At 39.5% G+C, this 18,667-nt stretch overlaps 1 protein-coding gene and 2 non-coding genes across 3 annotated transcripts in view; 1 reads left to right on the top strand and 2 right to left on the bottom strand.

Annotated features, from left to right (window-relative positions):
• LOC138855256 (GPI transamidase component PIG-T-like) overlaps positions 1-11,743 on the bottom strand; it is a 32,326-nt gene extending 20,583 nt beyond the window's left edge. The window contains exons 1-5 of the mRNA XM_070103702.1: positions 11,304-11,743; positions 9,068-9,248; positions 7,651-7,782; positions 5,876-5,981; positions 3,375-3,461 (exon numbers count right to left, since the gene is read on the bottom strand). Coding sequence (XP_069959803.1) covers positions 3,375-3,461; positions 5,876-5,981; positions 7,651-7,782; positions 9,068-9,248; positions 11,304-11,499 — 702 coding nt within the window. The 5' untranslated portion in view covers positions 11,500-11,743. The remainder of the gene's footprint in view (positions 1-3,374; positions 3,462-5,875; positions 5,982-7,650; positions 7,783-9,067; positions 9,249-11,303) is intronic.
• A 2,842-nt stretch (positions 11,744-14,585) lies between these two features.
• Positions 14,586-14,656, bottom strand: TRNAG-GCC (transfer RNA glycine (anticodon GCC)). The gene has a single exon. It is a non-coding gene; the product is annotated as a tRNA-Gly (tRNA).
• Positions 14,657-14,749: 93 nt separating this feature from the next.
• TRNAG-GCC (transfer RNA glycine (anticodon GCC)) lies at positions 14,750-14,820 on the top strand. Its single transcript has one exon. It is a non-coding gene; the product is annotated as a tRNA-Gly (tRNA).
• The last annotated feature ends 3,847 nt before the right edge of the window (positions 14,821-18,667 follow it).

Raw genomic sequence — 18,667 nt, 5'->3', positions numbered from 1 at the left:
GTTTTTACAAAGTAGAAGTGATGCAAGGAGGGAAGAGTATATGGAGAAAAAGAGAGAGGTTAAGAGAGTGGTGAAGCAATGTAAAAAGAGAGCAAATGAGAGAGTGGGTGAGATGTTATCAACAAATTTTGTTGAAAATAAGAAAAAGTTTTGGAGTGAGATTAACAAGTTAAGAAAGCCTAGAGAACAAATGGATTTGTCAGTTAAAAATAGGAGAGGAGAGTTATTAAATGGAGAGTTAGAGGTATTGGGAAGATGGAAGGAATATTTTGAGGAATTGTTAAATGTTGATGAAGATAGGGAAGCTGTGATTTCGTGTATAGGGCAAGGAGGAATAACATCTTGTAGGAGTGAGGAAGAGCCAGTTGTGAGTGTGGGGGAAGTTCGTGAGGCAGTAGGTAAAATGAAAGGGGGTAAGGCAGCCGGGATTGATGGGATAAAGATAGAAATGTTAAAAGCAGGTGGGGATGTAGTTTTGGAGTGGTTGGTGCAATTATTTAATAAATGTATGGAAGAGGGTAAGGTACCTAGGGATTGGCAGAGAGCATGCATAGTTCCTTTGTATAAAGGCAAAGGGGATAAAAGAGAGTGCAAAAATTATAGGGGGATAAGTCTGTTGAGTGTACCTGGTAAAGTGTATGGTAGAGTTATAATTGAAAGAATTAAGAGTAAGACGGAGAATAGGATAGCAGATGAACAAGGAGGCTTTAGGAAAGGTAGGGGGTGTGTGGACCAGGTGTTTACAGTGAAACATATAAGTGAACAGTATTTAGATAAGGCTAAAGAGGTCTTTGTGGCATTTATGGATTTGGAAAAGGCGTATGACAGGGTGGATAGGGGGGCAATGTGGCAGATGTTGCAAGTGTATGGTGTAGGAGGTAGGTTACTGAAAGCAGTGAAGAGTTTTTACGAGGATAGTGAGGCTCAAGTTAGAGTATGTAGGAAAGAGGGAAATTTTTTCCCAGTAAAAGTAGGCCTTAGACAAGGATGTGTGATGTCACCGTGGTTGTTTAATATATTTATAGATGGGGTTGTAAGAGAAGTAAATGCGAGGGTCTTGGCAAGAGGCGTGGAGTTAAAAGATAAAGAATCACACACAAAGTGGGAGTTGTCACAGCTGCTCTTTGCTGATGACACTGTGCTCTTGGGAGATTCTGAAGAGAAGTTGCAGAGATTGGTGGATGAATTTGGTAGGGTGTGCAAAAGAAGAAAATTAAAGGTGAATACAGGAAAGAGTAAGGTTATGAGGATAACAAAAAGATTAGGTGATGAAAGATTGAATATCAGATTGGAGGGAGAGAGTATGGAGGAGGTGAACGTATTCAGATATTTGGGAGTGGACGTGTCAGCGGATGGGTCTATGAAAGATGAGGTGAATCATAGAATTGATGAGGGAAAAAGAGTGAGTGGTGCACTTAGGAGTCTGTGGAGACAAAGAACTTTGTCCTTGGAGGCAAAGAGGGGAATGTATGAGAGTATAGTTTTACCAACGCTCTTATATGGGTGTGAAGCGTGGGTGATGAATGTTGCAGCGAGGAGAAGGCTGGAGGCAGTGGAGATGTCATGTCTGAGGGCAATGTGTGGTGTGAATATAATGCAGAGAATTCGTAGTTTGGAAGTTAGGAGGAGGTGCGGGATTACCAAAACTGTTGTCCAGAGGGCTGAGGAAGGGTTGTTGAGGTGGTTCGGACATGTAGAGAGAATGGAGCGAAACAGAATGACTTCAAGAGTGTATCAGTCTGTAGTGGAAGGAAGGCGGGGTAGGGGTCGGCCTAGGAAGGGTTGGAGGGAGGGGGTAAAGGAGGTTTTGTGTGCGAGGGGCTTGGACTTCCAGCAGGCATGAGTGAGCGTGTTTGATAGGAGTGAATGGAGACAAATGGTTTTTAATACTTGACGTGCTGTTGGAGTGTGAGCAAAGTAACATTTATGAAGGGATTCAGGGAAACCGGTAGGCCGGACTTGAGTCCTGGAGATGGGAAGTACAGTGCCTGCACTCTGAAGGAGGGGTGTTAATGTTGCAGTTTAAAAACTGTAGTGTAAAGCACCCTTCTGGCAAGACAGTGATGGGGTGAATGATGGTGAAAGTTTTTCTTTTTCGGGTCACCCTGCCTTGGTGGGAATCGGCCAGTGTGTTAATAATAAAAATAATACTGTATAAAAATTTAAAAATATACCAGAAATGTTATAAATGGTGCAAAGGTGACATTAAAACAATATCAAAGATGGCTGACACAAACCCACTACCATTATAGTATGCTCCTCACTTAGCGACGAATTCGTTGTACGTAGGTACGGGACTCAGTCGTTAAGTGAGGAGAGGCTGTATTTAATCTTCCATGGGCATCTCAGCCAAGTGATTTACTGCCAAGTATTTTATACATAAAATCTTCCCAGCCTCATAACAGGAGTTGAACCTTTCTAGAAATTATAACAGTTTTGTCAGTTTTGTCAGAGTACAAAACAAATTCTGGCCACAAAATAGAGCGAAACACCAACGTCAAAGACCTGGGAGTGATTATGTCGGAGGATCTCACCTTCAAGGACCATAACATTGTATCAATCGCATCTGCTAGAAAAATGACAGGATGGATAATGAGAACCTTCAAAACTAGGGAGGCCAAGCCCATGATGACACTCTTCAGGTCACTTGTTCTATCTAGGCTGGAATATTGCTGCACTCTAACAGCACCTTTCAAGGCAGGTGAAATTGCCGACCTAGAAAATGTACAGAGAACTTTCACAGCGCGCATAACGGAGATAAAACACCTCAATTACTGGGAGCGCTTGAGGTTTCTAAACCTGTATTCCCTGGAACGCAGGAGGGAGAGATACATGATTATATACACCTGGAAAATCCTAGAGGGACTAGTACCGAACTTGCACACGAAAATCACTCACTACGAAAGCAAAAGACTTGGCAGACGATGCACCATCCCCCCAATGAAAAGCAGGGGTGTCACTAGCACGTTAAGAGACCATACAATAAGTGTCAGGGGCCCGAGACTGTTCAACTGCCTCCCAGCACACATAAGGGGGATTACCAACAGACCCCTGGCAGTCTTCAAGCTGGCACTGGACAAGCACCTAAAGTCAGTTCCTGATCAGCCGGGCTGTGGCTCATACGTTGGTTTGCGTGCAGCCAGCAGCAACAGCCTGGTTGATCAGGCGCTGATCCACCAGGAGGCCTGGTCACAGACCGGGCCGCGGGGGCGTTGACCCCCGAAACTCTCTCCAGGTAAACTCCAGGTATTAAAAATTCTTCACTTACAAAAAACACATTATTCAATATGCTCAGAATATTACATATGACATTTGTACTGCATTAAGGATTACAAAAAAACTTATCAGCTGGCAGAGGCACATGTGACACCAACCTTGCACGAAGGTCTAAGATGGAGAGAGAGAGCATGGTAGTGTGCAGTGTACAGTGGTACTGGGTGAAGCAACATAGACAAGCCACTCTGCAAATAACATTACAATCTATTAATGTCTCAGCAGTACCAAGCTGGAAGAGCACAGTATGTTAATACCATAAAATACTGTAAACCCTTGATTATAATAGACTTTTGAAATAAGAGTACACTCACTGGGTAAATTGTGCCTTGAAGCCCATTTATTTTCAATGTTTGTTGCCGTACACAGGTAACTTGTATGTACACTACTAAATTAGGTATACAGTAGAGCAGGGGTCCCCAACCTGCAGCCCAAGGGCTGCACATGGCCCTTCTAGGAAATGGATGTGCCCTTCACATTAAATTATGAATTCACTTTTATGAAGGTTCCACACTGCACGGTATATACAATTACGAAATATTTAAAGCCATTTTACACCAAAACCTTATTGCCACTTCTAAAAACCACCTTTCACTTCTGGTGTGCATGATTTATGTGGATATAACTGCTAACTCTCCATGGGGAAGTGGAACAGAATTCTTCCTCCGTAAGCCATGCGTGTTGTAAGAGGCGACTAAAATGCCAGGAGCAAGGGCCTAGTAACCCCTTATCCTGTATAAATTACTAAATTTAAAAAGAGAAACTTTCGTTTTTCTTTTTGGGCCACCCCGCCTTGGTGGGATATGGCCGGTTTGTTGAAAAAAAAAAAAAAACTGCTAACTGTGGCCCTCCTTTAGATTTGACTTTTCAAACTGACCCTTTCATACCATAAGGTTGGGGACTACTGCTGCAGAGTATTATAATTTAATTTTTTTTCTGCAATTTTTACCATAAATATGATTAAACAGACTCTTGGAGAGTCCTCCTATTACCCCAATATATCATGCATTTACTATTATTGTCATACTCATACTAGACTACTAAATCCACATGGGTCTTTCAGGTACACAGGAGTAGAGTAACTGAGTGAGTTTTCATACTGTACAAGTTTTTTCAAGACTCGAGAATTCTTGTGTAATAAAACTCTGCTGAAGAGATTCTCTAACCTTAGTGGTGTTTTGTATCAGTCTATGAAGCTGCCAACTCCACAGCCTGGTTGAACTTAGTGTTACTTCAATACTAAGAAACATACTGATATTAAAACATTAATGAATAACCTACACTGTGATAAGTCATTTGGTTACAGTAAAATTTAAATGCAATTAAAAACAATCGCATATTCTGTTAATTCAGTAGAGAAATCACGATGAACATTTGAGTGAGAGAAAGATTATTATTATAATCAAGGGGGAAGCACTAAACCTGAAGGATTATACAGTGCCTGTGGGGGGAATGTGGAAGGTATTCAGGCTTAATTCAGGGAACTGGAGCACAGATCCAATTTCCTAGATCAAGAGCCCCTCACCAGCATCAAGGAACTTTTTCTGAGGGGAGGGAGAGAGAAAGAAACACTGCACCTTGCTTAATATTAAATAAAGTAAATACATAAAATAATTTACTAGGTACTAGATTAAACCATACCACGGACAGGGATAGAACCTGCGATCAGAGAGTCACAAAACTCCAGACCAATGCATTAGCCACTGGACTAGCTAGCTACAATAAGAGTCATCCAACTAGGTATATTTGTACACCATAGGAAGGCTAGCATAGGCACCACAGTGACCACAAATGCAAGCTTTTACAGACAAATCTCCCCCAGCGTGGCCATGACGAACCCTAGCTCAAGTTCCCTCAAAGCCGTCATCATGACTCAGGAAATCATAATGACACGACTTGAGCTAGACTTCGTCACAGCCATGCAAGCAGGAGATTCGTCTGTAAAAACTTGCATTTGTGGTCACTGTGGTGCCTATGCTAACCTTCCTATGATGTACAAATATACCTAGATGGATGAATCTTATTGAAGCCAGCTTACCCAGTGGCTAACGCGTCGGTCTGGAATTTTGTGACTCTCTGATCGCGGGTTCTATCCCCGTCCGTGGTATGGTTTGCTTGCAATTGTGTCATTACAATTTCATAAGTCAGGTACTAGAGTTATTATTTATCCTAATATTACACACTTTTTTCAGTTTCAAATTCAGTTGGAAAAGAGGAAACTGCATTTCAGACCCTTGTGGCACCCATACCTTAACACAGTACAGGTTTTCACACACTTTATGCCAGCGTGTTTTGCGTGAATTCACTATCATGACTAATCAAACATTTATCAATAATTCCATTCGTGTGATATACATTAGCCACATGCAAGTGGTGTAATTTATATTCTTGTTATTGGGAATTAAGTAATAATAGCCAAAATGAATTTAGTACAACTGCCATGGGCCTCGAAAGTATCTACTACAAAAAGACGAAGATGAACCAAGAGTGTTTCAATTTTATTTAATATCCTGCAAGAAAATATTCTTTACTATAAAGTAAGGTTGTGTTCACAACCTTAATGTAATACAAGATACATTATAAATCTGTAAGGGAATATTACCTGTGTGTCACAAGGCAGTAGTTTCTTCCAAGGTGTGAGATTTTCTGTGCAAACATTCTCACGAGGTAGAGCAGCATAGCGCATGTATGAAGAATTACCAGCATACCTGTAGCACAGAAACAAAATACTTCGATGGTGTGTTACTTACTACAGACTTCATGAGCAATTTTATCCCAGAAATTTTGCGTTCTCTAACTAACCTAAGAATTGATAGACCACTAAGCAGTATAAGATAAATTTGCATGGTTTGAAAATTTATAAGATTATGAGTGATGAAGAATTGGAACTAAGAAAATTTATACAAATATTTCAGATTGATTTTGTATAGATATGCCACTATGGGTAAGAAATATGGAAAAACCAGGACAAGGAAAAGTGAAGTAAACTTAGGATTTCATAATTTAAGTTAACAATGCCACCACAGAAGCACAGAAAGAATTAGGAAACAGCAAAACAAAGGAATTAAAGTTAAATAAGACTAGATTTAAAGTTTTTAATGATTAAAAAAAATGGCAACATGTTTTTGGTTATTCTAACACTGTTAGAATAGTTCAAATCTAATCACCTCGAGAAATATGAATTCAATACCTACTGTGTAAGTCTGATTAGTATCTGATACTTTATTTTTTATATATCTTGCACATAGGACAATCTGGCAAGGCAAACTTCATCATAATGGAAGTAATGAAGGTTAATAACATGCACATGATAAAATCATCCATGAACCAACACTTCTTCTTTCAACAAACCGGCCATATCCCACCGAGACAGGGTGGTCCAAAAAGAAAAACGAGTTTCTCTTTTTAAATTTAGTAATCTTCTTTCTTTCAACACACCGGCCGTTTCCCACCGAGGCGGGGTGGCCCAAAAGGAAAAACGAAAGCTTCTCCTTTTACATTTAGTAATACATGTACATACAGAAGAAGGGGTTGCTAGCCCCTTGCTCCCGGCATTTTAGTTGCCTCTTACAACACACATGGCTTATGGAGGAAGAATTCTGTTCCACTTCCCCATGGAGATAAGAGGAAATAAACAAAAACAAGAACTAGAAAGAAAATAGAAGAAAACCCAGAGGGGTGTGTATATACAGTGGACCCCCGCTTAACGATCACCTCCAAATGCGACCAATTATGTAAGTGTATTTATGTAAGTGCGTTTGTATGTGTATATTTGGGGGTCTGAAATGGACTAATCTACTTCACAATATTCCTTATGGGAAAAAATTCGGTCAGTACTGGCACCTGAACATACTACTGGAATGAAAAAAGTTCGTTAACCGGGGGTCCACTGTATATGCTTGTACATGCATGTGTAGTGTGACCTAAGTGTAAGTAGAAGTAGCAAGATGTACCTGAAATCTTGCATGTTCATGAGACAGAAAAAAGGAGACCAGCAATCCTACCATCATGTAAAACAATTACAGGTTTCTGTTTTACACTCGCTTGGCAGGACGGAAGTACCTCCCTGGGCGGTTGCTGTCTACCAACCTACTACATGAACACATGAATATTATAAAAAGTGTGTAGTCATCAGGATAAGAAACTTCTAAGTAAACGGCATGTATCCTGAAAAGCATTGTGCACATTTCTTTCATGGTATTAGTAACAAACAATGCAAATGCAGAAAAGATGATTTAGTTGAAACAGATTATGTCCATGGAAAATCACATTTTTGTTGGAAAATAGTCAGTCTAAAATTATGGAAGGCTGAGAAAGGTATGTAGTCTATGAAGAAATTAAATAAACCAAGGACACTTTAATAACACCATAACTCACCATTCCTCAGCCAGTCCCTGTGGACGGTAACTAAGTTCCGGAGAGACAGTATTTGTAGAGTCGATAAAGTTAAGCGAAGCACATACGAGGCCACTCAGTGCATTGACCAAGTCTCGCCATGTCTGATCTAAGCTGAGGACAATAATCTAAATAAGCACGTACAGTAATTATCATTAATAACATTCTATATAAAACAAAATTACTAATGCATAACAATGGGCTTTCTGCATGCACACTTAAATGTCAACCATCACTGTACAAAAACTGTATCATGCTGAAATAAAAAATTATTATTTTTAATAACATATATTACGAACACAGGTTATGAATGGCCTGTGACCTAGTTGTAATGGGTTCTGGAACAAAACAAACTCAGCACAGACTATAATTTGCATTTCCTTCACCAGATATAATTTGCCAGATATATACAAGTATGTACACCTACCATCCGACTTACGACCTGCTCGACTTACGACCACTCGACTTACGACCACTCGACTTACGACCACTCGACTTACGACCGTGTTTTTTATGCCAAATTTCTGGGAAATAAACAACTATTTGTGTTGAACACAGTGTTTATCCTAAACCTTACAGTATAAAATACAGTACTAACAACATAAAAAGTAAAGTAAAACATGAAATACCAAAATAAAACAATAAAATAAAGTCATTACAAAAATGTTTTGTTGATATTCAGTAGTAAAGTTCGACTTACGACCATTTCGACTTATGACCAGTTTCTCGGAACCGAACTCGGTCGTAAGTCGGATGGTAGGTGTACACTTATGTACACTATGTACAGAGATTGAATAGTAAGTATACCAAATGACGGAGACAGAATGGCAAAAGCAAAAGCCAGAGAGAGAGAGAGAGAGAGAGAGAGCACTGTACTCAACCAGCAGGTAGGCAAGTCTGGCAAATGCTGACCACAAGTGAACCACATTGTCTCAGCATTTGGCGGGCTTGCGTGTGATTGGTCAATGAACCAAGGTACTGATTTAACGATGGGTACCCTAATAATCGTTAAACCCTTAGCACCTGATTCGCTGGTTGAGAGGCAGCTTATGTGGGAGTGTGACATACATTGAATAAATTGTAATGTACACCTTACTCTTTGCATGCCACAACATAATATATACTTATATTGTTTATACAGAAATGGGTGACACTTGCGAGCATGTTGAAAGCCCATTGTTATGCAGAGCACTTTGGGAAAGCTTAAAACTAATTTAAGACTACAAGGTCATATCGCTGTACATGACTATTAAGAAATAATTAGTCAGATTTTTGTTAAGTTCATAGGTAATATCTTTTACATTATCTGACATTATAGGCATGTACTATTTTGAACATTAGATGACATTCAGTATTTCTAATCAGTACACTGCATTTTATATTTTAACCCAAAACTTACTTTTCAGAAGTGGGATTGAACCAGACCCAGAGTTGGGCACCAGGTGGGGCATCAACAATAGGGTAGCCCCACTTGCGGTGCCGCCACAGTCCTTGAGTCAAACTAAGGTGCAACTCTCTCACATGGTAACGTTCCACAATCTCCCCAAAGGCACGAGGAAAGAGATCATAGTGTGAGAACTCTGAAATAAGAAGTGTATGCATAAAAATAATTGTCAAATGTACATTACACAGAGTAATGTATATGAAAGCTAAATTATTATTCATTTGTAATAATGCAGGTATTACAAATAATATGTAAGGAAAAAGGAGATAGGTGCCCTTAATGTGACATTTGTGGTAACGGCTTAACAAAGCTCCTGGAGAGTGAAACGTTGCTACAATAAAATGTCACATTAGTTGCATATGTGTTCTTTTACCTATTATTTATTTAAACAGTATTTACAAAAAAAAATACATGTCTCCATAAGTAAGTTTATTTAGGTACAGGTACACCTAAGAACTATTTTATCACACATGGTAACCTGTGTAAATTAAGTGGCCTGTAGCTTGATTGGTAGCACACTTGGCTCACACACTGAGGTCAGTGGTTCGATCTCCGGTACAGGTGGAGACGTTAGAACGTGTTTCCTTACGACACCTGCTGTCACCGTTCAACTAGCAGTAAAAAAGGTACCTGGGTGTTAGTCAACTGGTCTGGGTTGCATCCTAGGGACAAAATTAACCCAAGTTGTGGGAAATGCTTTGCATAACAAGGGACTTTCTATATAGTATGTCACTGATGTCAGCTATGGTCTGTGTAAGTTGTATCATGCACTTGTAGAAATAAAGATTATTATAAAATAACTAAAAAAAAAGAAGTCAGACTGACATTTCCAGTGCAGCCCACTTAATATAGAATTTACGTAACACATGTGTAAACTGGATTATAATTATAATCATCGGGGGAGTGCTAAACCAATAGGATTATGGAGCGAAGCAACAGCCTGGTTGACCAGGCAAGCACCAGAGGAGCCTGGCCTATGGCGGGGCTCAGAGAGTAGAGAAGCTATATCAGGTATATCAGTGGCATGTGGGGGAATGAAAGGTATTCAGGCTCAATTCAGGGAACCAGAGCACAGATCCAATTCTCGAGATCAAGAGCCCCTCACCAGTGTCAAGGAACCTTCCTTGAGGGGTGTGTAAACTGAAATTGATGATGTTAAGGTCAATAATGATTCAGCAATGACTCAATAATGACTAACTCAATAACGACTCGATAATGACTAAATAACGACTGAATAATGATTCAATAACGACTGAATAATGATTCAATAATGACTCAATAATAACTTGATAACTCAATAACAATCTGATAATGACTAAATAATGACTAAATAATGACTCAATAATGACTCAATAATGACTCAATAATGACTCAATAATGACTCAAGAATGACTCAAGAATGACTCAATAACGACTCAATAATAACTCAATAACGACTCAATAATGACTCAAGAATGATTCAAGAATGACTCAATAATGACTCAATAATGATTCAAGAATGACTCAATAACAACTCAATAACGACTCAATAATGACTCAAGAATGACTCAATAACAACTCAATAACGACTCAATAATGACTCAAGAATGACTCAATAATGATTCAAGAATGACTCAATAACAACTCAATAATGACTAAATAACGACTCAATAACGACTCAATAATAACTCAATAATGACTCAATAATGACTCAATAATAACTCAATAACGACTCAATAATGACTCAATAATGACTCAATAATGACTCAATAATGACTCAAGAATGACTAAATAACGACTCAATAATGACTCAATAATGACTCAATAATGACTCAAGAATGACTCAAGAATGACTCAATAATGACTAAATAACGACTCAATAACGACTCAATAATGACTCAATAATGACTCAAGAATGACTCAAGAATGACTCAAGAATGACTCAATAATGACTCAATAACGACTCAATAATGACTCAAGAATGACTCAAGAATGACTCAAGAATGACTCAATAATGACTCAATAATGACTCAAGAATGACTCAATAATGACTCAAGAATGACTCAAGAATGACTCAAGAATGACTCAAGAATGACTCAAGAATGACTCAAGAATGACTCTAAGAACGACTCAATAATGACTCAATAACGACTCAATAATGACTCAATAATGACTCAATAATGACTCAGCTCTGGGGTGGACTAAGACTCACCAAAGTCACGGTACTGATCAATAGAGCGGGTGATCTCTGGGGTGGTCCAGGTGGTGGTGAACTCGAAGTGGGAATAAATGTGACCCGAGGTCAGGGGTCGTATCAGTAGCTCCTCAGTGAAAGTGTCATCCCTACACCTCCCTGTCACCACCAAACAACTTAAAAACACAAGCAGAACACCAGCAAATTCGCCCATCTTGCCACTTTGAGTCTCTCAACACCTGCACTCGAAGAATTCCAAATTTACTGCTGCTTCTCCTCTCTCTTCCACGACTCTATATCTGGAACTTCCTGGGGATAAACAGATGTATATGATAATGCTTAGTTTAATCTTGTAGTTCTCGTTAATACACAAAAAAGAGGACATTCCATCAGCTGCCACAAGCTTGGTGTTGTCAAGGGGAGTATAGGGCCTCCTGAGGTGATGCCGTACTGAACCCTCAGGCCCGGGTGGCGCCTCCGGTAAGTAAGTAATCAAGCGAGCAAGATAAGATAAGATAAGATTTCGTTCGGATTTTTAACCCCGGAGGGTTAGCCACCCAGGATAACCCAAGAAAGTCAGTGCGTCATCGAGGACTGTCTAGCTTATTTCCATTGGGGTCCTTAATCTTGTCCCCCAGGATGCGACCCACACCAGTCGACTAACACCCAGGTACCTATTTGCTGCTAGGTGAACAGGACAATAGGTGTAAGGAAACGTGTCGAAATGTTTCCACCCGCCGGGAATCGAACCCGGGCCCTCCGTGTGTGAAGCGGGAGCTTTAGCCACCAGGCCACCGGGCCACCAAGTAAACAAGTAGCAAGTAAACTAGTAAGTAGGTAAGTAAGCAAGTAATCAAACGAGCAAGTAGCAAGCAAACAAATAAGCAAGTAATTAGGTAAGTAAGCAAGTAATCAAGCGAGTAAGTAAACAAGTAAGCAAGTAGCAAGTAAACAAGCAAGTAGGTAAGTAAGCAAGTAAGAAAGCAAGCAAGCAAGTTAACAAGTAGACAAGCAAGTAAGTAAACAAGTAATTAAGTAAACAGGTAAGTAAGTTTATTTAGACCCGCACCGGGGCAAACACGTAAAGAAATTAGAGAAAGTACAAAGGTTTGCAACAAGGTTAGTTCCAGAGCTAAGGGGAATGTCCTACTAAGAAAGGTTGAGGGAAATCGGCCTGACGACACTGGAGGACAGGAGGGATAGGGGAGACATCATAACAACATACAAAATACTGCGTGGAATAGACAAGGTGGACAGAGACAAGATGTTCCAGAGATAGGACACAGAAACAGGGGGTCACTCTCGGAAGCTGAAGACTCAGATGAGTCAAAGGGATGTTAGGAAGCATTTCTTCAGCCATAGAGTTGTCAGGAAGTGGAACAGTCTGGCGAGTGATGTAGTGGAGGCAGGAACCATACATAGCTTTAAGACGAGGTATGATAAAGATCATGGAGCAGAGAGAGGACCTAGTAGCGTTCAGCGAAGAGGCGGGGCCAGGAGCTATGTCTCGACCCCTGCAACCACAATTAGGTGAGTACAATTAGGTAAGTACAGGTACACATAAGTACAAGTATCATACAGTGTAAATTACCTAAGATAACCCCCAGAAAGTCAGACAAAGTGAATTAGTTCCATGGGGATCCTTGTAACATCTTATTATCTAAATCTTAAAAGATAAAACAGCTTAGTAACCTAACTGTTTAAAACCTAATCAGTATAGGTTATGGAAAAAAAATCTCATTGTTACTGATATCAGAAGACTTCCGGTTAGGTTAGGCTAAGTAAGATTCATCAGGAAGCAAGACGCTCGGTCTTAGTCACTGACTTTTTTGCCCTGTCTAGATTATCAGTAGTTTCTACTGCCACTTAATGTATGCCTAATTAAAAGTAACCTTTGCATAATACATGACCTTCTTTTGAAGGTACATTTGTATGGAATTGTATTACAAACGTGACGAATAAAAAAATGGTTACAATACCGTGAACAATTTGCCCAAAAATTCCATACACACAGAGACGAAGCGTATGACGTTTTGGTCCACATTGTCAAGCTTGTGATCATGACGGACCGAAACCTCGCAGGTTCAGGTGCAGGTAGGTTTGCCAGAACCGGTCCTGGTCCCAGCCTTCTCCATACGGTGACCCAGCAGTGGCTCCCGAGGGAGTGTCGGAGTTTGTAGAAGTGATTTTACTTTTTACAGCCCAATGACGGGGGCAGTGGAACACCGTTTACAACCCTATGAAAAGGGCGCGATGAACCTTTTTCAGGTCATGTGTAGTACCGTTTACAGCCCTATAACAAGGGCAGCCCTATGACAGAGGCACAGTGAATCTTTTTCAGCACAAGTGGTGTAGCAATAAGGTACAATGGTCGTTGTCGTCCTGTAGCTGGGGTACAACAGGTCTTGGGTTCAAGTGGTGTAAGGGCCGGTGTTCTCGCTGGTATGAGTACCAGGAATGGCTCCATTTGAGCTATTCCTGGCACTCGAACAGCAGACCGGCTGCCAGAACCACACTCAAGGGCTTCTCTGGAGGAGTGAATGAAAGCTAACAAACTGCAAGAAGTTACAATAGCTGGGTTAACTATTGTAATTTCTTGCAAATAAAGATTTTACACAAATAACCGCACATAGGAATGAGACGACGATTCGGTCCGACTTGGACCATTGACAAAGTCCCAGTGTGACTGTAAACGGTCCCATGTGCGGGTTATTTGTGGATTGTTCCAGTCACGGTATTGTTTACCTGGAGTTTACCTGGAGAGAGTTCCGGGGGTCAACGCCCCCGCGGCCCGGTCTATGACCAGGCCTCCTGGTGGATCAGAGCCTGATCAACCAGGCTGTTACTGCTGGCTGCACGCAATTGACACATTGGCAAATATTCGCCAAATATAGATTTCCTTCACTATAGCATCATGCCATACATCGAGTAAATATGCATAACTCTGCCTACTACTAACATTATTACGTACCTCTGTAATCTGTAAATACCTTTGTAACTTGTCATGATTGTGACCAGACTTACCTGGAGTTCATTACCTTTGTAAATTGTGAGTTCATTACCTTTGTAAATTGTGAGTTCATTACCTTTGTAAATTGTGAGTTCATTACCTCTGTAACTTGCTCAGCTATCAAAACTTTGGAGTCCAGTCCCTGGACCAATTATGTACCTCTGTAATCTTTTGACTACCGCCCACAGGATGGGTATGGGGTGCATAATAAACATATTAAACTAAAAAACTAACTACTAACATTAAAACCTTCAGCATAAAACGTAACATATCATGAATGTTAAAAAACTTGCATCGGCCGGGAATCGAACCCGGGCCTCCCGCGTGGCAGGCGAGAATTCTACCACTGAACCACCGATGCGATGTTTAGTTAGGAATTAAATTTCTATTTAAAGACGCTTTTTATAATACCAATTGGTAATATTAATAAATATTTAATGACAACACAGCCGCAGCATCGGTGGTTCAGTGGTAGAATTCTCGCCTGCCACGCGGGAGGCCCGGGTTCGATTCCCGGCCGATGCATAATTTTAAATTGTATAGAAAAATATGAAACGGCTCAATACCATAACTAACCCGCATGTACTCACCTAATTGTAGTTGCAGGGGTCGAGACTCAGCTCCTGGCCCCGCCTCTTCACTGAACGCTACTACGTCATCTCTCTCTCCCTGAGCTTTATCATACCTCGTCTTAAAGCTATGTATGGTTTCTGCCTCCACTACATCACTCGCCAGACTGTTCCACTTCCTGTATATATGTATATATGCGGGTTATCTATATATGAATTATATGGTTATCGCCTCCCAATAGACCCCCGGCTGTCTTTAAGGTATAGATTCCAAATGGTTATAATTATAACCATGATTTTTAAAGGGGTGGACTGGTAAGCCAGTGGAAGGCCTCGGTCAGATGACCAAAAGCTCCAGCTGTGGGTCATCATATGACCGGCGTCAGGAAACACTTGTCCTGTTTCATGACAAAAATTATACCTACCTGTCTTCAAGAAGGAGTTGGACAGGTACCTAAAGCCAGTACCTGACCAGCCAGGCTGTGGTTCCTACGTCGGTTTAGGTGCTGCCAGCAGTAACAGCCTGGTTGATCAGACCCTGATCCACCACGAGGCCTGATCATGGACCAGGCCACGGGGGCGCTGACCCCCACAACACCCTCCAGTTACACTAGCAGTAAATAAGAGAGTAAATCTATTAAAGGTACAATTTATACAATTTTGGATAATTTAAAGTTTTCTAATGTATAAATTACAGAGGATAACCTCACCAAAATAAGTCATTGTGACTTATTTACGTAAGTGGTGAAGGTAGATGAAAGTTCTTGGTACGTACTCTGCTGTGACGATAAATTATTAATAATAATAATAATAACACCACCAACAACAACAACAACAATATAATAATAATAATAATAATAATAATAATAATAATAATAATAATAATAATAATAAAAATAATAATAATAATAACAACAATAATAATAATAATAATAATAACACCAACAATAATAATAATAATAATAATAATAATAATAATAATAATAATAATAATAATAATAATAACAATAATAATAATAATAATAATAATAATAATAACAATAATAACACCAACAACAACAACAACAATAATAATAATAATAATACCAACAACAATAATAATAATAATAATAATAATAATAAGAATAATAATAATAATAATAACACCAACAACAATAATAATAATAATAATAACACCAACAACAACAATAATAATAATAATAATAATAATAATAATAACACCAACAACAACAATAATAATAATAATAATAATAATAATAATAATAATAACACCAACAACAACAATAATAATAATAATAATAATAATAATAATAATAATAATAATAATAACACCAACAACAACAATAATAATAATAATAATAATAATAATAATAATAATAATAATAACACCAACAACAACAACAACAATAATAATAATAATAATAATAATAATAATAATAATAATAACACCAACAACAACAATAATAATAATAATAATAATAATAATAATAATAATAATAATAATAATAACACCAACAACAATAATAACACCAACAACAACAATAATAATAATAATAATAATAATAATAATAATAATAATAATAATAACACCAACAACAACAACAATAATAATAATAATAATAATAATAATAATAATAATAATAATAACACCAACAACAACAATAATAATAATAATAATAATAATAATAATAATAATAATAACACCAACAACATAATAATAATAATAATAACAACAATAATAATAATAATAATAATAATAATAATAATAATAATAATAATAATAACACCAACAACAATAATAATAATAATAATAATAATAATAATAATAATAATAATAATAATAATAATAACACCAACAACAACAACAATAATAATAATAATAATAATAACACCAACAACATAATAATAATAATAATAATAACAATAATAATAATAATAATAATAATAATAATAATAATAATAATAATAATAATAATAATAATAACACCAACAACAACAATAATAATAATAATAATAATAATAATAATAATAATAATAATAATAATAATATCATCATCATGCCACTCCTCCCAGTAACATCATTCTGGGTTAACAAAGACTAACAACATTCATCATAATTAACATATTTTTGAAAACACTAAAACGCTCTCGTAAAAAAAAAAATTGTTTCTTTTGTAACTCATCCGCTTTTACAACCCTAACAAAACCTATTGTATATAATTCTTTTTTTTTTTTACAAATGCGAGAGAGAAAGATGCATATATACGTGCTACGTCGAAGAGCTTCTTAAGAGCTTACTTTCTGCAGTACAGGAAGGCCCCGCTTATACAGCGGGTTAGGTTCCGGGCTACTGTAGGGCCCCGCTTATACAGCGGGTTAGGTTCCGGGCTACTGTAGGGCCCCGCTTATACAGCGGGTTAGGTTCCGGGCTACTGTAGGGCCCCGCTTATACAGCGGGTTAGGTTCCGGGCTACTGTAGGGCCCCGCTTATACAGCGGGTTAGATTCTGGGCTACTGTAGGGCCCCGCTTATACAGCGGGTTAGGTTCCGGGCTACTGTAGGGCCCCGCTTATACAGCGAGTTAGGTTCCGGGCTACTGTAGGGCCCCGCTTATACAGCGGGTTAGGTTTCGGGCTACTGTAGGGCCCCGCCTATACAGCGGGTTAGGTTCTGGGCTACTGTAGGGCCCCGCTTATACAACAGGTTAGGTTTCAGGCTACTGTAGGGGTCTGTTTATACAGCAAGTTAGGCTCTGGGCTACTGTAGGGTCCCGCTTATACAGCGGGTTAGGTTCCGGGCTACTGTAGGGCCCCGCTTATACAGCGGGTTAGATTCTGGGCTACTGTAGGGCCCCGCTTATACAGCGGGTTAGGTTCTGGGCTACTGTAGGGCCCCGCTTATACAGCGGGTTAGGTTTCGGGCTACTGTAGGGCCCCGCCTATACAGCGGGTTAGGTTCTGGGCTACTGTAGGGCCCCGCTTATACAACAGGTTAGGTTTCAGGCTACTGTAGGGGTCTGTTTATACAGCAAGTTAGGCTCTGGGCTACTGTAGGGTCCCGCTTATACAGCGGGTTAGATTCTGGGCTACTGTAGGGCCTCGCTTATACAGCGGGTTAGGTTCTGGGCTACTGTAGGGCCCCGCTTATACAGCGGGTTAGATTCTGGGCTACTGTAGGGCCCCGCTTATACAGCGGGTTAGGTTCCGGGCTACTGTAGGACCCCGCTTATACAACAGGCTAGGTTTCAGGCTACTGTAAGGCCCTGTTTATACAGCAAGTTAGGTTCCGGGCTACTGTAGGGCCCCACTTATACAGCAAGTTAGGTTCTGGGCTACTGTAGGACCCAGCTTATACAACAGGTTAGGTTTCAGGCTACTGTAGGGCCCCGCTTATACAGCAAGTTAGGTTCTGGGCTACTGTAGGGCCCCACTTATACAGCAAGTTAGGTTCTGGGCTACTGCAGGGCCCAGCTTATACAGCAAGTTAAGTTCTGGGCTACTGTAGGGCCCAGCTTATACAGCAAGTTAAGTTCTGGGCTACTGTAGGGCCCCGCTTATACAGCAAATTAAGTTCTGGGCTACTGTAGGGCCCCGCTTATACAGCAAGTTAAGTTCTGGGCTACTGTAGGGCCCCGCTTATACAGCAAGTTAAGTTCTGGGCTACTGTAGGGCCCCACTTATACAGCAAGTTAGGTTCTGGGCTACTGTAGGGCCCCACTTATACAGCAAGTTAGGTTCTGGGCTACTGCAGGGCCCAGCTTATACAGCAAGTTAAGTTCTGGGCTACTGTAGGGCCCCGCTTAT

The sequence above is a fragment of the Cherax quadricarinatus genome, chromosome 86 (assembly GCF_038502225.1).
Source record: "Cherax quadricarinatus isolate ZL_2023a chromosome 86, ASM3850222v1, whole genome shotgun sequence".
Classification (NCBI taxonomy): Eukaryota; Metazoa; Arthropoda; class Malacostraca; order Decapoda; family Parastacidae; genus Cherax; species Cherax quadricarinatus.
This window is presented reverse-complemented; position numbering and strand designations above follow the sequence as displayed.